We start from the raw sequence: 21707 nt of genomic DNA on the forward strand, positions 1-21707 counted from the left end.
GACACACCTACTCCAACAGGGACACACCTACTCCAACAGGGACACACCTACTCCAACAGGGACACACCTACTCCAACAGGGACACACCTACTCCACCAAGGCTATACCCTCTAATAGTGCCACTCCTGGGCTTAAAGTTGAGCTAACAACTACAGGTATTTGTGGTGATCTCTCAAGTGTTTAGAGGTTTCCAGAATGAAGATTTTGTTTCAGGGATGATCCTAAGAGCATGCATGGGTTGCATTTTCTGGCTTCAAGTCAGAATTCACTTTGAGGAGGAGGCAAATGGGTTATAATGAAACACAAATAATTAGATTAGATTTCTTAAATGGTTTCATTGTAACTTTTTGCCTCTTTAAGCATGTCTTCTCAGGAGTATGTTACTGACTTCAGCTTACTGTGTGTGTTATTCTGGCGTGAGGTGGGAATCTCGGTTCCCACTGGGGTCAGGGGAAGTAGGAAGTCACTGAGATACAATCTTCAGAGCAGGAAATAGCTCATGTTCTATTTCCTTTGACCTTGACTTCCACTTTGATTTTAAATTTTTTTTTTTGAGATTTATATATTTTCATTTTGTGTGTCTGTGCACCGTGTGCATGTGGTGCCCCCAGATGCCAGAAGAGGGCAGCAGATCTTCTGAAACTGGAGCTACAGACAGTTGTGAGCTGCCATTTGGGTGCTGGGAGCCGAATCCAGGTCCTCTGGAAAGACAGTCAGTGCTCTCAAGAGGACATCTCTCCAAACCCTTGGCTTTCACTTCATCTATTTCATATCTGCCTTCCAGGCCTCTGGATATTCTGTATCCAAGGTTGAGGTCCCTCTCTGCTAAGTTCAGGGACGGCATCGAGGACACAGTGCCCTCATCTGGACCACAAGAGGATCCGAGTTCAAGGGGTTGCCATCAATCAGCTTGAATGAAGGCATAGTTTGCAGTATTTGGAACACACTCTGGGTTAGCGCTGTTGGAAGGACAGCATAGGTGCTTAGGGTTTGGGCTAATTTAGCAGATGTTCAAATGCTTGCTTACACGGGAGTAGACAACTAGACTCGACTGTGGCACTGTGTCTCCCTGTGAGGTGGATCTGCTGTTTTGGAATCGTTCGCTCTTGTCTTCTGCCTCCGGAGGTCAGTGTGCTTTGTAAGATGTGCTTTTTACATGTTTGCCATAGCGATTTCTAAACTTCTTCCTGGAGAAGCACAAGCAGCGCGTGTGTGACGCCGACCAGTGGGAATTCATCAACGGATGGTACATCCTGGTCATTATCAGTGACCTCATGACAATAATCGGATCCATATTGAAGATGGAAATCAAAGCCAAGGTCAGTGACATCTGGAATCTTATATTGTCCTGGATGACCTCAGGCGCTGTAAGACACGCAGTCTTTCTGGGGACTCGCCTGCTTCTCGCGTTTTCTCTCTTCTCTCACCCACTGCTTCGCATTCCAGGAAGAGTGCACTGTGGAAGGTGACACCCTATGGCCTTCTTCCAGGAATGCGGGTAGTATCATTTGAACAGGAATTAAGTTTGGGGAGACTGAGGAATGGGTTTTATATTCATCTATTTTTCCATGTATCTATTTACTTATGTAAGTTGCAAAGGAGGCAGCTGGTACGCAGAGCAGACATTTCTCCTAAACACACCAGAAGGGCCGGTGGCAGGTGTGTGTGTGTGTGTGAAGGGCCGGTGGCATGGCAGGTGTGTGTGTGTGTGTGTGTGTGTGTGTGTGTGTGTGAAGGGCCGGTGGCAGGCACGTGGTGTGTGTGTGTGTGTGTGTGTGTGTGTGTGTGGTCTCAACATGCCTGAAGGGCCATTGGCAGGTGTGAGGCATCTCAGATGCTGTGGGCCCCGATGGCTGAGAGATCCACAGTTCTTGAGTGCCTATATGGTCTGAGCAGTTGCGTATGTTGGTTGGTTTGTTCTCACGGCTAGACTGACTCTCCCAACTGTTCTCGTCTCTGTTCTCCATCACTCTCACAAAGCTGCCCTCATCATGGCTACAGGGTCTCCCCATCTGTGTTCCAGCTAACTTTGGCTTCCCTCGGGCTGACTTCCTCTCTGGCCTGGCCTCCCTCTGCAGCGTTGTGACCCTGACCTTATATCCCACAGACCCAGCCATAACAGTGGCTGGCCAGTCTTCCTGAAAGTTCCCATCTTGCTGTTACAATCCTTTCTGCCTTCCAGGATCTACTTAGGATGAAGTGACATCTACCTCATCGTGGCCTCTAGGGTCCCCCTCATTCATCTCTGGTTCCCATCCTGGCTCTAACACTGCCGTTCCGCCCACCAGACCTCAGCCTTGGGGTTGTGTTCAGACTCTGTCCCTATGCCCGTAGACTTCTCTTCAGCCTGTGCTGTGTGTCCCGATGAGCTCTGGGTCATCTCCATGAGAGGGCCTCTGTGACAAGTGTCAGTGTATCTCTCATTGAATTTAGCATATTGTATTAAATGGCTGCTTGTCTCTTCAGTGAAGCCTAGAATCCCTTGAGAGAAGAAACTTGTGACTAAATCACACTGGAGTTTGCTTCTGAAAGTCACTGGACTATATTGCTTGTTCTTTGCCAAACACCAGGCCCTTTTATGCCTAGGTCAGTGGCAGATGCAGGTCCTATTTCAGAATGTTATTTGGAAAAAAAATAAGTTCATGATTAAAATACTAAAATAAAATAAACCCCCCAAATTTGAAGCTTCCCTCTTCTTCCTTCCCCTTCCCCTCCTCCCTCTCCTCCCTCTCCTCCCCCTCCTCCCTCTTTCTCCTCTCCCCCTCTTCCTCTCCTCCTCCTCTTTTTCTTCTTTTTCTTTTTCTTCTTCTGCCTCTTCTTCTTCATCCTTCTCCTTCTCCCCCTCCTTCCCTTTCTCCTTCTTCCTTTTCTTCATTTTTGTTTTGAAACAGGGTCTCACTCTGAAGTGCAGGCTGGCCTAGAAATTACTACGTTATCCAGGCTGGCCTTGGAAATGCATGTTGATTCTGTAGTCTCAGCCTCCCAAGTCCTGGGGTGACAGACATAGGTAGGGGACAGTCAGTTCTTCTCATCTGTTAGGGAGGTAAGCAAGCGAAGAAGACTGGGGTGTCGGCTCAGCTGTTTTCTTTTCCCTCCTCAGAACCTCACAAACTATGACCTGTGCAGCATCTTGCTCGGGACATCGACGCTCTTTGTCTGGGTTGGAGTCATCAGATATCTGGGTTACTTTCAGACGTACAATGTAAGCTCTCGGAAGTGCCATTATGGTTGACACGGGCTCCTCCTCCGGGTTCTGCCCGTTGGTTCTCATCCCCCAAGCCCGAGATGTCCATGCCTTTGTCTTCCAGGTGCTCATTTTAACCATGCAAGCCTCGCTGCCCAAAGTTCTCCGGTTCTGTGCTTGCGCTGGCATGATCTACCTGGGGTACACCTTCTGCGGCTGGATTGTCTTAGGACCGTACCACGAGAAGGTGTGTAGCTCCAATTCTTTCTGCATCGAGGGCACGTGGGGCCCTTAGCCTTAGTCTCTGGCACTTACCTCTGCCACTCTTCTCCAGCGAACACCCTTGGTGTCTGTCTTGATGATTCTTTTTCTATTTCTCTGCCATCTCCTTTTTGGGAAAGTGAACTGACTTTAGGATATTGGAATAAGAACACCTCTCACGGTAGTCTGAGCCGGGCTGAGGATCTGACACATTCGTTCAGGTAATTAGCAGGGGACGGTGTTTGCCCGTGGGATCACTGTTAGCAAGCTAAAAACAAAAGAGTAAGGGAGAGAGAGTTGTCTTGTGTGAAACATTAGGGTCTACATCCATATTGGCTGAGAGTGACAGAGAAGCGTGGTGGCCCTGCCTGGAGTGAGCACTTCATCTGTCTTGACATGCGCGCACATCTCTGAGGGAGGTTTTTGACAGTCTCAGGTCTGCGTCTTAGCTGAGTTTCTAACTATATTTCCTTTCAGTATCATCCTAAGTCCAGGACCAAGCTTATGGTCAAGCTATAGTCAATCCCGAGAGCTCTGAGGAAGAAGAGCTGTGAGTTCAAGGCCAGCCTAGGCGAAACGCTATATTCCGGGCTAGCCTAGGAACAGAAGGAGACTTTGTCTCAAAATGATGATATAGTTGATTGGTAGAACATCACAAGAAGAAGTGAGAGAGGCTGTACTCCAAAGCCACACAGTGAAACCAATCATTGCACCTCACAGCATTTCTGTCTCCCGGTCCTTGGAACAACAGAAAAAGGACAGCAGTCACCATTACTGTCTGGAGCTGTGCTGTGTGGGACCTTCCAGGGTCTCTCTCATGTCACACACAGTCCCACCACGCTCCTCAGACACCCAGTAAGGAGAAAGGAGGCAGGGGCCCCAGCGATTCCCTCCAAGCTAAGTTCTGACCTTGACATTAACCGAAATATGTGATCTGTAAGCTTTTCACAGAATGAGTGACACACATGGGTCAGACCCTCCCCGCTGTTCCTATCCAATCAAACCCCAGTGTGGAACACCAGCGATCCCTGTCTGTTACATTTCATGTGTCCTGATTTTTTTCCCCAGTGAGCAAGGAGGTAGCCTCCAGCGTAGTGGCAAATCCTGACAATCCTATTGATCTTCTCTGCCTCGTGTCACATCTTTGAAGGTGACTCATGGGTAAAGATTGCTCTTTGATATGGAAACTCCAACATGGAGAGCTCACTGTCTTTACCAACTCCAAGAGACTTGGCATTTTTCTTCCTCTTGCTTGCCTCCTGCTCTGGGAGCAGCTTCACCTCTCTGTCACTAGAGGGCACTGTTGCACCGTGTGGAATAAATACATACAGGGTCTACCCAGGCTTTCATCAATCCACTGGTCCCAAGACAAGCGGTCCTATGTCCTTTGTCACACGCTCTGTGCAGTTCTGTCCCCAGTCATTATTCTGAAAGGTTCGAAGTTAATACCGTTTGAAGTTTACTGAATGGCCGCTATTCTTCGATTTTTGTTAGGCCTGGTGTCCAAGTTCTTTATCTCCCTGACTGCTCTTCCTCTCATTAGTCTTCTGTCCCGGGGATAAAATGCCGGCAGACCAGCTCTTAAGGGAAGAAAGGTTTATTTTAGCTCGTGGCTCTAGTGCAGGGTCACTTGGCCCCATCGCCTTAGGGCTGGTGACCAGTCAGTGCATCATGGAAGGACATGACAGAGGAGGCCTGTTGGCTACACAGTAGCCAAAAGGAAAGAGGGAGGCAGGAAGGGTTGGTTTTCCAACAACCCTTTCAAAGCATATCTCCAGAACTCTCCCACTAGGCGCTGCCTCCCACAGTCGCCCAGTGGTGCTACAGTTTGGAGACCAATCCTTTAACACATGTGCCTTTGGAGTCATTTGAGGTCCCCATCGTCTCTTTCCCGTGAGATGGTACCAAGGCATTTCTGCGGCCACCCAGACAGTAAGTCACAGCGTCACACACCTGGCCTGCCCAGCCTCAGTTATCATGCTTTGATGTCAAGAACAGCTGAGCATCGAAGCCAACGTGATTAGCACTTTTAGAATCACAGTAACCTTGAGTGCGGAAGCCATTCGCCATTTAAAACAAACAACCCAACAGAAGACTCTAAAGAGAAGGTGTCGGGAAAATTCTTACTTGGTGCGACCGACTGGAGTCAAAGCAGCAGATTTTAGCTTCCTGCCTTCCTGTTACACATCTGATTTCAGCATTCAGCCCCAGGAACCCAACGGTCACATCGATGCCCATTTCCAGCACTAATGGACTTTGGCACCGTGCTCCTTGAAAACACCTAGCTCCTTGAGAGCTAAAGACGGCAGATCGTCTTCCACACCTCATTCTGAATTATTAAGCATCCCATCTAATGTGTCTTTTATATTTCCTGTCTCCAGGGGACTTTTTTTTTTTACTATGATGCACAAATAATAGTTTTGTATTATCTCCATTTTATAAATAAGAAGAATAAGCTACTGATAAATCATCACACTTTGCTGAGGCCAGGGGCAAAATCGTGAAATTTCCAAAGCTTCCGGTCTTGCCTAGACACTTCACTTATTCATAATGAGCCTGCTAAAACATTTTACTCTACCTGCCTCAAGCCATACTTTAAGTCATCTTGACATAGTAATTGCAGGCTGTATCTGCATTTAAATGAGAGGTCTTTCGGCTTACTCACAAGCACCATTTGTGACATAAAGGTTTTGTTTCCTTCTGTGATTTCATACGACCACCAGGACTATTGAATGGAACTACCCATTGGCTGTTTATTAGCAGTGTCTGTGCACATAGCTCTGTTGTGACTGAGTTTCCAGAAGGCAGGGACTGTGGCTCATTCCCCTTCATGTTTTGGGTACCCACCCTGGTGCCTGCAGTGTGTTAAGTGTTCAGCGAGTTTGCTGGTGAGAGCCAGTTGGCCTGCCTTCCAAGGTGTGATGGCTAATCTGCACAGTCAACCCGCCTGGACTGAGCGGCGCCTCAGAGACACACCTCCAGGCATAAGCATTTGGGCATTACCAGAAAGTTCTAACAGAGGAGGTGGGACTCATCCTGAATGTGAGTGGCACCATGGAAGGGCTCAGAGTCTGAAATGGATAAAAGAGGCGGGTAGAGTGGAAGAGACCCGGGAGAGATCCCTGACTCTGACTCTTGTCCTGCTGAGATGCAAGCAAGTGGCTGTTGTACACTCCCAATGCCCCACCTTCCTGACGTGATAAATTGTATATCTGACCCCCTCCCTGTAAGGAAGATAAATATTCCTTCCTTGCCAAGTGTTTGTTCTTAATGACAAGAAAATCAGCTAGACATGGGGTCTTGCTGTGCCTGAGAGCTAGCCAATGTGCTATCCAACTGAAGACATTTTAGCACCTGCCATTGGCCGCTTTTATGCTCATGTGTTGGAATGTGGCCACCAAAACAACTTTGGTTATAGTCTATTCTTGTGGTAGAAAGATGACCCAGTATGCAGTAGTTACTTTATTAGGTCTCTGCTGTAATCTGGCAGGCTAGAACAGGTCTTCTTTGTACACAGGAAGGAGAGGTATAATAGTTATGAATACGTTAATGTTGAGATGGACATTGTGTCTATACTGACCATGTTCACGCAGGAAGTTAAGGCATAGATCTGATAGGTACTGACCAATAAGCTCTCTGAAGTTCTGGAACAGGAAGCACACAGAGTTAGAGGCCTTGAAATGAAAGAAAGAGATTGACCAGGTTACAAAAAAAATCAAGGAGCTTCAAGATACTGTTAGAATTTCACTGGCATTCAGAGAAGCCAACTGTAGCCTGATTACTGTCTTAAGCTGGTGACAATAGCAAACACTTCAGGAACTTCCCATATAACTGTTAAGCAGTCCGAGTACTTACTGCTAAGAGATCTGCTCAACTGGATGCTTCCTGCAAGACTTCAAAGATAGCAATGTTAGCCTCGCTGTGCAGAGTCGACTTCGAGAGGGCTAGAAAGTGATGTAGAAAGAACATGTCAGGGCTAGACATGTTCTCCTGCCCCGCATCCTGCCCGGCTCCATCTAGTGTTAAGACAAGTGTAAGATGTAAGGGTTTCTCTGCAACTGAGATATAGAAATGCATTTCAGGGCAGTTAAAAGACAGTCCTACCTCATTCTCTAGAGTTCTTGCTGATAAAGATCAAGGGCTGCAGCTGACGGAGCATCCTATTCCCAAGTAGTCTTGGATTTAGCTCTTGAATGTTGACTTTGATGCAGAGGGAAAGGAAGAATACACGAGAGGAAGAGACCAGATTCTACCAGGGAAATTTGCAGTGGGAAGAGCTAAGCATGGATATTAATATTGACAAGAGGCAACCATGAGGCGACATGGAAGAAGGACTTATTGGAACTTTCTGTGCTTCTATTTTCAGTTTTATGGCCATACACAAGAGAAATGGCTTTAAAGCTATCTTTATGAGATTTAGTGGGGGTTGGATAAAGAGACTATCATGCGAAAGGCTTCCCTAGAAGGGAATGACATCAGAAAGGAAGAGGGAGGGAGGCTCATATCATGAAGCTTGCGGGCTTTGGAGGACCACAGAGTAGGAAGATGGACTGATAACACCAGCATAGACTTGAATGTTCTCAATTATTTTGGTACAGATGTTTCTTTTGGGTGGAGGTTGGCATCAGTTACAGGAACCAAGGAATTTGGAAGGAGAGCCCTTTTCTTTGATAGGGTGATGGGAGGTTCACTTCCTACCTGTAACATGACAGCATGTCCCTCCTCCCCCATGATCATGTCCCAGATGCTTATCAAGGCCTTGGATGTACACAAGGCCATGCTCAATTAACGAACATAGAGACTCCGACCCCTAATGTCAGAACAGATTGAAAACTCTACAGTAACTCCTTTCATGTATTTCTGAAAACCATACTGTCTTTGGTTTATTAAGTCACTATTACCTCAGCAGTTTTTCATATTCATCCACTGCTTAAACCCCTGGATCCAGGGACATGTTGATTAATGGCATAGTTTGTTTTAGTAGAGTTGGAGACAGTGTGATAAGTCCTCAGAGCCAGGATGACTGGCTGTGGAGTCTAGTGATATTCTGTGTTCACCTTGGATCAGTGCTTAAGCTCTGTGTGCTTACCTTCAGTTGAACAACCCAGTGTCCCAATTCCTGCCTGGTACCTCAGATACACTGTGTCTAAAATGTCTATTAATAACCTACCAATAGCGACTTCTCTTGTAGCCGCAACAAAATAGCTAGCAAAAGAAAGTAAAGGAAGGGTTCGCTCTGGCTTGCAGTTGGAGGGTACATTCCGCCATGTTGGGCAAGTCACAGAGGTGAGACCATGAGGTAGTTGGTCACATGGCATTCACAGTCAGGAAGCAGACAGAGACAGAAACTGGTGCTCGACTCACTGTCCCCTTTCTCAATAAGCCTGGGACTTTAGTAAGCCCAGGATGTGTTGCCACCTACATATAGGGTGGATCTTTCCACCTAAGTTTAACTAGAAATTCATCCAATACCTGCAGGGGCGTGGGAGGGTCTTAGGCTCAGACACTTGGTAGTTCTCGGTCAGCTTAAGTCGAGAATCAAGATTAACCATCACACACCCCTCCTAGCCTTCATGCAGATACACTTTCTCCAGAGTCTCTCTCTCTCTCTCTCTCTCTCTCTCTCTCTCTCTCTCTCTCTCTCTCTCTTTTTCCTGGCGAGGACTCTCAGCCTCACTTGGACTCCTGATGTCACCTTGGACTGGCATCGGCCCTTGGGCTACCCTGCTCTAGGAGATCTCTGACATGCTTTTCGTTTTTAAAGAAGTATGTGTCAAATTGCATTGCTCCCATGGCTGAGATGTCACTCGAGTCTGCTTGTGAGCTGGATTGAACCTGATGTATGTCCAAGTCTCAAGGAGGCTCTGGGCAATCCAGCACACATTGTCTCTCGTCAGCCATTGCTATGTGTCTCAGAACCACAATTCCCCACAGTCACTGAGTACAACCTCTCCTCTCTTAGTTGAGAACCAGTTTGGAGTGTCACTGAGCTTACATGTCTTACCCCAGCTTTGCCACAGTCCTTGCTGTCTGTCTTAGCTGTGGCCTGTCTTTGGGGGTTAGGGGTGGGAAATTCCTGGAAAAATGTTCATCGTGTGGTTGGGAAGTCTATGGCATAGGCCTTTAGAAAAACCCTTTTATATTGCGTTGAGTCTCAACCTTTTCCAAATGTTGCTGACTGTAGGATAGAGACATCACAGTACCAGTAGTGACAAAAACAGTTCAAAGAAAACCAGCTCCCTGTAGCTCCCCACAGCTCCTCACAGCCCCCTGCTGCCCCCCTGCAGCTTCCCACAGCCCTTTGCAGCTCCCTGCAACTCCCTGCTGCCCCAGCATCCTATGGTGCTCAGCCTCAGGGTTCCTTTACATTTCTCCCTTGCAGTTTGAAAACCTGAACATAGTTGCTGAATGCCTGTTTTCTCTGGTCAATGGCGATGACATGTTTGCCACGTTCGCTCAGATCCAGCAGAAGAGCATTCTGGTGTGGCTGTTCAGTCGCCTCTACCTGTATTCCTTCATCAGCTTATTCATATACATGGTCCTCAGTCTTTTCATTGCGCTCATCACAGACTCTTACCACACCATTAAGGTAAGTCACAATTAATGTTTGCATCTAAAAAGCATTGTAAACTTTGTATGGACTGGAGCACGAGAAAAGGCCGTAATCTTACGGAAATACAATTTTACTCTTCTTTTAAACTTTTTAGAAATAAACCTTTTTTTATGTTGTTGTTCTGATGACTAATTTTAAATATGTGCTTGTTTAGTTAAAGTTTCTATTACTGTGATGAAACACTATGGCCAAAGCAGCTTGGTGGAGGAAAGGGTTTATTCAGCTTACACTTCCACATCACCGTTCATCATCAAAGTAAGTAGGACAGGAACCTGGAGGCAGGAGCTGATACAGAGGCCATGGAGGGTGCTGCTTATTGGCTTGCTCATCATGGCTTACTCAGCCTGCTTTATTATAGAACCAAGGACCACCAGTCCAGGGATGGCACCAGCTACATTGGGCTTGAAATTCCCCGTCAATTCGTAATTGAGAAAATGCCCTTCAGCCAGATCCTGTGGATGTATCACAGCTCCAAAGATGCTCACTGTCTTAGGAGCTGGTACTCCCACAAGATGGTTGTGTTAGGAAAACTACTTCAGGGCCAGCACCTAACCGACTTCAGGACAAGTTCCACGGTGGTGACCTTGGGTACTGCCTCTGCTCAGTCCTTCTCATACAAACTCCAAGAAAAGCTGATGAGTGGTCAGTGTGTGAGGATCAGAATCAGGGCATTTGTGCTAGCTGTCCCCGCAGCAAGGTACATGGGACAGCATTGCAGGCTCTTGCCATGAAGATTCATGTCTTTGACATGGTCAAAGTTGATATAAGTGTCCTTGTGTGGGGCAAGTCTGAACAGTGGGGTGGATGAACTTAGTGAACATGACTGGGTGCTAGGCATGTTCTGTCCGTTAGGAAAAAATTTACCCCGTCCCACTCTGTGGTCATCTTCCATGTAAGCAGAGAATGTGGATTTTGTCCCTGTAAGATTCCAGGTGGACATTGTGTGGAGTGACAGCTGCTGGCCTCATGATTAACACTCTATAACTTTCTGGTTTGGATGATTTCTTTCAATTCTTTTCAACACACTTCTCCCCCTCTCCCCTGGCTTGTTTTCTAGAGTTTTCCCTTCCATTGTTCTCAGTTCCCATGCTCCACCCCTACACTTAGCTGTTCTGAGATAGACAGATTGTTCTGGGACTGACAGACTGACTCTGCATTGTTCATAGCACTCCACAGATCTGAGCTAGCACCTGGGGGGTTGCTATTCACAGAGGCAGGTTTGCTTTGTTGACAAAGGGAACCATTGCTCAGGCCCTAGACAGGGGTTAACAACAGCACTGTGTGCTTTTTCAAAAGAAATATCAGCAGAATGGGTTTCCTGAAACGGATCTGCAGAAATTCCTGAAGGAGAGTGGAAGCAAAGATGGGTACCAGAAGCAGCCATCGGCCTTGCTGTCCTGTCTCTGCTGTCTGAGGAGGTCAGTGTTGTGTGTGGCGGGGGGTGGGAAGACAGTCATCCCAACTGAACTCTGCTCTCAGAAATCTGCCGGTGGTGGGAAATGGTTGCTCTTTTTTTTTCTCTCCTCCCACACAGGTTTGTTTGAGAAATACATTGTTTCTTGTAAAACAATGTTCCATACAACAAGGTTTGCGTAGAAAGCTCCTTGACATCACTGAAACTCTTAGTTAGGGACCTTGTGAGAGCCCCAGGAGGAGATGAACTGTGACCAGAGGCAGGAGGATGAATCTTAAGGGGCCCAAGGAGGAGGTCAGAGTGAGTGTTCTGGAGGTGCACCTCCAGGCACTGCAAAGGCATTTTCTCCCCTCACAGGATGTGGAGCAAACCAGTTCCTTGAACAGATAGGACACTTACCTTCCTGTGGCTGTGACAAAGCACCAAGATAAAAGCAACCAAAACAAAAACAAAAACAAAAACAAAAACGAGTTTATTGAGGTTTTAGTTTCAGAGGGTGAGCCCATAAACCATTGTGGCGGGGAACACGGCAGCAGGCAGGCATGATGCTGGAGCAGTAGCTGAGAGCTTGCATTCTGATCCACAAGCATGGAGCAAGAGAGGCAGCTAACTGGGAATACACAGCTCTTTTGAAACCTCAAAGCCCATTCCAAGTGAAGATACCTCCAACAAGCCACACCCCAAACCTTCCCAAATAGTCCCACCAACTGGGGACTACGTATTCAAACCATTCTCAACCAAGCCACCGCAGTGTTCTCGGTTAAATGCATGCCTCGGCAGCTCTTCATTGCTGGCTGTTTGGACTCTGAGAGAAATGGCCTGGTTCTCAGTGACCAGAGGGTGCTACACAGTGGTGTGGTGACCAGCAGGGGGGTCAGATGGGCATGGTCTTCTCAGATGTACCCAGATATGTTTTCACTCGGGGCAGGGGTGGACATTTCTCAAGTATTCCTGGTCTATGTTTTCTGAGGATTTCATCAACCCAATTCCTAAAGGAAGATGGGAGATCATAGCTACTTAGGCTCACATGGTGAATTTTCTGCCCGTTGATTCACACCGCATCTTGAGATTTTCCATGAGATGAGTGAGTACATCCAAAGGATGTCTGGTAAACACGAGACAAGGTCTTCTGAGACATCCTCAAAATTGCATTTCATCCTCTCAGAGCATTAAGCTATTGCTGCGGATGCCAGGGTAAAAGAAAATTAATTTTCTTAATTGGCAACTGCCTCCTAAGACATGGGAAGGGTATCACAGGTCTCTCGGGGCCACCATGGCATCCTGTAGTTATTATATTAATGGCTTTTCTGGCTGTCGTGACAAATACCTGATGATAAACAGCTTAAGGGACGAAGGATTTATGGCAGCTCAGGGTCTGAGCAAGCAAAGTACCATGGCCGGAGCACACAGTAGCTGGTCACACTGGGCACAGAGCACACAGTAGGTGATCACACTGGGCACAGAGCACACGGTAGGTGATCACACCGGGCACAGAGCACACAGTAAGGTGATCACACTGGGCACAGAGCACACAGTAGGTGATCACACTGGGCACAGAGCACACAGTAGCCGGTCACACTGGGCATGGGGAAGAAGCAGAAGATGAAGGCTGATGCTTAGCATTCATTCACTCCAAGCCAGGGCTGCCCACCTCCCGGACTTCCTCCTTCTCAGTTAAATGTCTCTAGAAGTACCTTCAGCTGTGTAACCAGGCATGGATAGTCTATGGCCCACTTGATGCCTGCAGGGTGAGCCTGCTGGCCCCAGGTCTCTCTTCCTAGCCTGACAGGATATGGCTCTTTGGAGTCCAGGTGGTAGAACAGTTGCCTAGACTGGGCAAGACCCTCAGTTTGCTCCCTAACATCACTATCTGAGTAATGGAATAAAAAATAAGAGCTGTAAATGTCAGATGTATGTATTCTGGGAGGGGAAGCAGAAGGATCAGGAATTCAAGGTCATCCTCAGCTACATAGTTTGAGGCTAGCCTGAGCTACACGAGACCCTGTTTAAACAACACCATCAACAACAACAACATCAGCATCAACGACGCAGGACTATCGAAACAAAAATTCTTAAATTGATGTTCTCTTTCTCCTTCACCCCCTTTTCTGTTATAGGAGAAGAAGCAATGACCACTTGATTCTCATTGACTAAAACCCTTGACTGATGTCAGTCAAGTCCAAACCTCTTCATGTTGAGGTTGTACAGAAAGACCCCAGAGGTAGCAGCAGTCCACGCAAAGATTGTCCTACTGAATTGTGGATCCAGAAGGAGGGGTGTCCATGAGCTGCTGATCGGACCTGACATTCCAAAGTCGCTTTTTATAGACATGGAGTGTGAAGAGTAAGCCTCTCTTGGGAGTTAATGTGAGGCCAGTGTGGAGTCTGGTTCTTTGTGACATCATAATATTGAGATGTAAAAAGGACTATTCTCATTTCAGAGTGTGTTAAACCCAGATAAAGATGTATGCTTATTGCCAAGAAAAAGATTTGTTTCAAAACGTGGTCCTTGGGTTTGAAGACATTCGTTAATTCATGGTCTGCACAGAAATGAATTTGCTTCAGTACCAAATTAAGACTTGAAGCTGGAGAAGTGGTAACTCACTCAGATCATGATTGGTTCGACTGTGAGCTTGCTCCTTCAGCAAGCATGACATGCAGTGTCTGTTAGCACAGTCAGCAGGATGAACCAGTATCTGGCTGTCCCCTCAGGTGAGCTTTCCCTGGACTGGACACATGATGAGTGAGTCACCCTAAGCTTAGAGTGGCCACCTATTTCATGAGTCAGCTCCACTATGGTGGGGATTTGCCCTTGTCATGGAAGGAAATGCACATTTTTTTCCATAAATAAATTTATTTTCACAGTGCTGTGTTGTACTATTATTGTGTTACAATTCGATGTCTCTTGACAACCACCGAGTGAGAGTTCCATATTACACCATCCCTCTTGAATACTTTGTCTACATGAAAGATCCGTCGATTTTAGACAAGTTGTGAAAGAGCTATGAGGGTTGGTCCATAGAAGCTATTTAATAAAGATTTGAGACTAAGATCGCTATGTCATAGCTGAGCTATCGGGGCTCTGAGGTGCAGGGTAAGATTTGGGTTAGCATCACAGAGTAGCTCCTGCACTTCCACGCCTCTGTCTCCGCTCCAAGACCTGTTGTCTGATTCTCTGTCTGCTCCTTGCCCCTGCTCTTCTTCATATCCATCTAACAAATCCAGGCAGAGAAAACCCTGCAGCTAATAACAGTAAGATCTGTCGATGAGGGCATGTTTCACGCTAGGGCTGGTTTTGCTGTCTTTGGGGGACAATCTGAGTTTTGTTCCCAGCACCCACACTGTGGCTCACAAGACCCCATAATTCCAGTTCCAGGGAGCACATTCCTTTTTCTGACATCTGCAGAATAGTACAGATGCAGCCCATGCAAGCGAAAAACACTCATACACAAAATCGAAATCAAGCTTCACTTATTTTAAAGGAAAAGATTCATGCCTACATATAGAGTGCTTAGTTAAACTATCATTTTAGTTAATTTTTCTTTCTACAAAAAATACTTCAAGAGTCACAGGGCTTGGTTTTAAAACTAAAGATCATCAGACTGAGGTTCTGGGCTTCTTTCTCTGGTTCCAGATCAGGTGCATGGTTAAGCCATTGCTAGCTTGGTCTGCTCTGAATGGATTAGATTGGCAGCCTGCAGCTTTGACTGCCGTTTGGCAGAAACTTAATGATGGAATCACCTGTCCTTGGCTACTTCTTAAAATCAGATTTCAGGTTTCCCTTCATTTCCTTTTGTTCCAGTTGGCTCCAATACTTTCCGGAAGAAAAGTATTTTTCAAGGTTACTGTGGAAACATTGTTTCTTATTCTCTTAGTCATTTTGAACAATGGCGGCTTTTCTCACTGTGGAAACATTGTTTCTTATTCTCTTAGTCATTTTGAACAATGGCGGCTTTTCTCACTGTGCGCTCTCTCCCCTTATGGAAGGTGTAGTAGGGTAACTGCTGAGGGACAGGTCTGGGACAAGCCCTTTCTTCTCATCTCTCAGAACTTGGTTACTTCACTGTGACCACTGTGACGGGAGATACAACCTTTTTACCTTTTATTTGCATTCTGAAATCTCTACTCCTTGTAGAAATCGCCTCCTTGGCTTATAGTGACACAGCCAAAGCCACCCACCTTAAGGTAACTGACTGGAATGGCAGAAACAAGGATAGCATTTGAGTACCTTGAACACCACTCAGCTCTGGGGCTCTAGACAAGCCATGTTCTGCCTTGAAATGATGGTGATAAATCTCAATAACTGAGACTGACCTTTGGCTCACAAGTCCTGCAGTGAACTCTGGTCCTAGTGTGGACCTTGAGCCTCTTTCCCTCCCATCCTCTGATGTGTCTAGAAGTAGACTCCATGCAATGGTGCGGACAAAGCATTTACTTCTGTAGCTAGTCTATCTGGGATCGTCTCCATTTTTGGAAAGTGCACAGTGTGTCTCGACTTCTCCGTGTGCACAATGGAGACTGTGAAACTTAAAAGAGTGAAAGTTCATAGAAAGGGGCATGGCTCTAAACTGCTCCACTATTAGATCATTGAAAACACCCCTCTTGCTTGGCGTACAAATGTGCACATCTATCCCCCTTGTCCAGCCAGGAAGATCTCCATTTTTCTGGGTGGTTACCCTACAGTTTTGGTGCATTTGTTTGGGTAAGAACTTTAGGGGCACAAAATCCACCCCTGATTCTGGCCTGGAGACAATGAGTAAGTTGTCTCCAGGAGCTTGTCTCTGGCTGTGCAGTGCTCAGGACGAACCAGCATTAATGTCCTGCCACTGTGTACCCAGCTGTCCAGAAGAGACAGTTAAGGGCCTGAGGAACACACAGTCTCAGTACCCAGTCTTCTATCAGGAGCACTCGTGTCCTTTGCCAGACTTAACCCAACAACAAAATGCAGGTCAGTCCAAGTTCATGTCATTCTCATCTCAAGTTCATCCAATATGGCATCTAGATGTGTACAGGAGGTGAGGCGTACTTACACAAAGCTCCAGATTTCTTTTCTCATTGTGTGACCAAATAGTGAAGGCGAGGAACGGTTTGTCCTGACTCACACCTGAGGATGTGGCCGGTCCATCATGGCAGAAAAGGTGAGACACGGCTACCTAAACTGCTCTGAGCCCTGGCGGCAGGAGCACGAGGCTGCTCGCTCTCATGTGGCTCCATCACGAAGAGGAGAGAGGAGAAATGCTTTCTCTGTGTTTCTCAATTCAGTCTGGGAAGATGGTGCTGCTTCCATCCAGGATGGGACTTGCCCTCAGCTCATCCTTTGAGCAAACGCTCTCCCAGTCACACCGGAAGTGTGGCTCACCAGTATCCCAGTCACACCAGAAGAGTGACTCACCAGTGTCCAGTCACACCAGAAGAGTGGCTCACTAGTGCTCTGGCCATTTCTTCATCCCACCAAGCTGATGAGATTAGCATGCATGCTCCTTCTGACATTCGACTCCGTCCTGTGGAGCCCTGGCCCCACAGAAACCCAGGCCTGGATCCTTGAGCCCATGAAGTGCAGTTGTGCAGCTTCTTATCACAGGCAAACAGCAGTCCTGAGTACCCTCACCTAAAAATAGCCTGGCGCTGGCATGGGGCACCAGGAGTCCAAAGGTCATTAGCAAAGTATGTCTGGGAACTGCCCTATGGAGTTGGCCAGAGTCCTTTCCACACTAGAGATGGCTATGCGTCCCTGTTCTGTGACAGCTCCTCACCACAGTGTTACGGGACAGACAGACTTCACTGTTAATTGGCTCCACCTTTATTTTCATTTGAGACTTTGGCAAATTTTATTTTCCTCTGTCTGACTTCAAATTGGAACACTTCAACTTTGTGTTCTCTACCAAATATCTAGAACCTCACGTGAGCATGCATGAATCCCCTCTTGCCTGGCAGGGTGAAGAGGGCCCTACCCCACCCAACATGGGTGATGGGAACCAAACTAGGAACTTCTGCAAGAGCAGTATATGCTCTTAACTGCTAAGTTATCTCTCTAGCCCTCGATGCATTCTTTAAAAAAAAAAATTCTTTTATTTTCTTGAGATTATAATATTGCAAAAAAAAAAAAAACAAACCTCTTAAGGCAAGATTGAATTCTGGGTTTATATTTTATTTGTCATCATTTGGTTTTGTGAGGTAGGATCTTACTCTGTAATCCAGGCTGACCCAGAACTGAGTATGTAGCCCAGGCTAGACTTAGATTCACAGAAACCCTTCTGCCTCCTGAGTGCTGGGGTTACAGGTATGTACCACACCGAACAAACCTTTTAATTTAATAAATATAATAATAGAAGTGACTGATCCGGAGTTGGAATTGCATTTCTCACACAACAAACTTCGTCTTTTAGGGAAGGTTTAGGTTCGCAGCAAAGCAGAGAGTGAGGAGAATTCCCGTGGCCTCTCTATAGGTGCCCAGCCTCTGCCTTCATCAGGTTCCCAAGCCAAACGACACATCAATTGTCAGCCCCATCTGTGAGTCTGCATGCGCACACCATCATGCACAGCCCATTGTGGCATTAGCTCTTACTCTTGGTGATGTGTGTTCTATGGGCTTGCACTAGTGTGGGATGCTATCCACTACTGAGCATTCGTGAACTCTCCCTGCCCTAGCAGTGCCTGCCTCTCTCCAGGTCTTGCTGACCTCCCATCAAGCCTCACACTGTCTCTGTCTTTTTCTTCTTCTAGTCATTCATGCGTTGGTCCCCTACAGTCTATCGCCCTTTCTGATTGGTCTCTTGCACTTACAAGTGTTATTCAGGTTTCCTCCATGTCTTCTTATGGAACTGCTTATTAACAGTCCTCTATGGGTAGAGGGGAACAAGGGTGTAGCTCAACTGGTAGAGCCCTTGACCGGCCTGGAGGAGGTTCTGATGTTGATCCTCAGCAACTAATAAAACAAACCAAACGTCATCCTAGCACTCTGAGACAGAAGCAGGGGAGTCAGAACTTCATGATCCTACATGCGAACACATAGACAGTTCTGGGAGATGTGAACCTTGTCTAAAAAAACACCAAACCAAACCTAGCCAAAGCACTAGTATGACCAAATAAATAAATAACAAAGAGGCCTCGGGTTATACCACCGTTCACACCTTCACAACATATGGGACTGTGGGCTGCTTTTTATCTGATCACGGTGGAGCCTGGTCTCAGGGCTGGGGATGTCAGGGCCATGCTCTTCAGGCAGCCGAAGATGCGAGGCTGTCCTGGGCCCTGGGCCCACTCTCCTTCAGAGCAGAGCGCCCTTTTCAGGCTTGCAATTTCATCCCCTTGGCAGAGAATCAAGGGTTGTGTGACCTCTGAACTCCAATCAGTGTGTCCACTCCCATGTGACATTAAAGCTTGTCCAGTGACTGGAGCCTTTAGGGACCCACACAACCCCCGAGGCCTTCTTTCCTGTACCCTCATAGCCACTTTTGATGTGAAGGGCTTGTGGAACAGTCACATGGGCCCATGCCTTAGAGAAAAGGGTACATGAGCTCTGGAAGAACTGAACTAAATCCCCCAATGAACTCTCAAGCTGTTAGAGAAACGAGACGCCTCATGGCTGGTCTGCATGGGACTCCTGGCAGCAAACGCTGCTGCAAACGTGTGTGCAGAGAACAATGGTCAGTGTTTCCTGTGCCTCAGTCTCTTCGCGTGAGCTAGGGAGGGAGGAAGAACACAACCCTGTCGCATCCTTGCATCATAAGGACAGCAGAAGCCTGACTTCTTAAAGACCCTGGGGAGCTGTTGGCTGTGGTGAATGGGGTGGTGGGGGGAGGAGACAATTTATTAGTGTGATATATGCTTTCTACTTTCTAATGATACATAAATTACCCCCTGAGCCACGATACATATGGTTTAGAGGGAAATTTAAATGAAAGGCTCCCCCTCCCCCCGCAGCACTAATTGCTCAGCGGCAGCAGTAAATTACTCATTCCTGTTGCCTGTGGGCTGTGGCCATTACTCTCTCCTCTAGGTTGCGCTGATGTCCCCCAAGAGGAATGTTTGCTCTGACAAAGTGGATTCATGTCTTCCCTGTGAGCACAGCACACTAGGTTCCAGGGGAGAACATTAATAACACTCTGGACCCTTCCCTGCGCATGTGTCACACTGCCCGAATTGTCCACGGTGACAGGGCAGTGCATTCGGTCCTGCCTCTCGGTTTGCCTTTCGGGAGGACATCAGAGTGCTGCTATCAATATTTAATCTCCTCCCACTGTGAGATTTACAGATAGACTTGACTAACAAGCATGGGTGTTTCCTAAGTGGCATGAAGGTGAGGGAGAAGGAAACATTATTAATTTTGGAAAACACTAGATAATTACATGGCGTGGGATGGAAAATGATGTCATTAAGAATCATGAATTCAACATTTACGTGTTAAGTTTTAGGACTGTGCTGTGCACCGAGATTGCAAGGGATGGGTGACAAGTTCACTGTCATGTTGAGCTGAGTTGGTGTCTAGCTGGTGCTCAGGTACAAGATCTTGCCAAGGTGCCCCAGGAGGGCAGACAGGCCATTCCTGTGCCTCCCTGAAGTGTAAAATCGGGGGGAGGACCAGACAAGCTGAGAGTTGAGGCAGAGGGACACCACTTTTTAGCAGGTAAGGGAACAGAATGAGAAAGGCTTGAACCTCTGAAACAGAACTTAGTAAATTAGGAAATGTATATGTTAGGACACGAGATAGATCAGCCATTAGGGAAAACTATAGAAGATAAGACTGAAGAAGTGTCTAGGCAAGGGCAGAGGACTTTGTGAAATGAACCATGAGACCATAGACTTGAGAGCCAAGTGACTCAATGACTTGGGGTACAGAGAGATAGGCATGGGAGCCTGATGTGATTATAAAAAGATAAAGATATATAAGATATATTCTATGGGGGTTGGTGAGGTATAGGGGAAGGGGTGCCTCAGTGGAGCCCATGCCAAGGTATCCCTCCTCCCCTCTGAGAGACCAGCCACACGACTAAGGTATAGTACAGAATAGAGTTTATTTAGAGCATGGGGAGGGGAGTTAAGAGGGTAGAGGGAGGCAGAAAAAGGCAGAGAGAGGGAGAGGCTGGCCATGACCACGTGGAGAGAGGGGAGGGGGCAAGCAGCCCTTTATAGTGGGTCAGGTCAGGCCTACCTGGCTGTTGCCAGGTAACTGTGGGATAGAGTTTAGACAGAATGGTAACAAAGCCTATTTCTGCCAGCACATACACACACACACACACACACACACACACACACAGAGAGAGAGAGAGAGAGAGAGAGAGAGAGAGAGCCTATAATTAAGCACATTGACAAGCACAGCAGAAAACTGTCTGCACAGGGACATACATGTGCCTTCTTTCTTGCCTTCTTTCTTGCCTTTGTAAAATCTCCCGTACACGTGTCTTACTCCCGCAGAAGGCTTTTCTGTGCCTGTGTTCCAGAGGCTCCCTGCCCTCGGCTGCTCACCTGGAAGGGAAGGTCTGGTTTTATAACTTCTGATGCTGGGGGATAGCTGTGTCAGGCCAGATAGGTGGTGTATTTCTTTCTCTTTTTATTTTTAATTAAATAGTTTCTTTATTTACATTTCAAATGTTATCCCCTTTCCTAGTTTCCCCTCCAAAAATCCCCTATCCCCTCCCCTCTCCCCTGCTCCCCAACCCACCCACTCCCATTCCTGGTCCTGGCATTCCCCTATACTGGGGCATTGAGCCTTCACAGGACCAAGGGCCTCTCCTCCCATTGACGACCAACTAGGCCATCCTCTATTACATATATAGCTAAAGTCACAAGTTCCATCATGTGTTTTCTTTGATTGGTGGTTTAGTTCCAAGGAGCTCTGGGGGTACTGGTTAGTTCATATTGGTGTTCCTCCTATGGGGCTGCAAACCCCTTCAGCTCCTTGGGTCCTTTCTCTAGCTACTTCATTGGGGACTTTGTGCTCCGTCCAATGGATGATTGTGAGTATCCACTTCTGTATTTGTCAGGCACTGGCAGAGCCTCTCAGGAGACAGCTATATCAGGCTCCTGTCAGCTAGCTCTTCTTGGCATCTGCCATAGTGTCTGGGTTTGGTGGTTGTTTATGGGATGGATCCCCAAGTGGGGCAGTCTATGGATGGTTGTTCCTTCAGTCTCTGCTCTGAACTTTGTTTCTATAACTCCTTTCATGGTGTTCCCCCTTCTAAGAAGGGTTCTGAGTTTCTGGGCTAATATCCACTTATCAGTGAGTGCCTATCATGT

The 21707-nt window shown here is 47.0% G+C and overlaps 1 protein-coding gene across 2 annotated transcripts in view; it reads left to right on the forward strand.

Annotated features, from left to right (window-relative positions):
* Positions 1 to 14334, forward strand: part of Mcoln2 (mucolipin 2) — a 42690-nt gene extending 28356 nt beyond the window's left edge. For both annotated transcript variants that reach the window (XM_021196115.1, XM_021196116.1), the window contains exons 9-14: positions 1170 to 1319; positions 3101 to 3202; positions 3309 to 3431; positions 9828 to 10034; positions 11355 to 11476; positions 13590 to 14334. In XM_021196115.1, coding sequence (XP_021051774.1) covers positions 1170 to 1319; positions 3101 to 3202; positions 3309 to 3431; positions 9828 to 10034; positions 11355 to 11476; positions 13590 to 13626 — 741 coding nt within the window. In that variant the 3' untranslated portion in view covers positions 13627 to 14334. The remainder of the gene's footprint in view (positions 1 to 1169; positions 1320 to 3100; positions 3203 to 3308; positions 3432 to 9827; positions 10035 to 11354; positions 11477 to 13589) is intronic.
* Positions 14335 to 21707: the final 7373 nt, after the last annotated feature.

The sequence above is a fragment of the Mus pahari genome, chromosome 4, assembly GCF_900095145.1.
Source record: "Mus pahari chromosome 4, PAHARI_EIJ_v1.1, whole genome shotgun sequence".
NCBI lineage: Eukaryota > Metazoa > Chordata > Mammalia > Rodentia > Muridae > Mus > Mus pahari.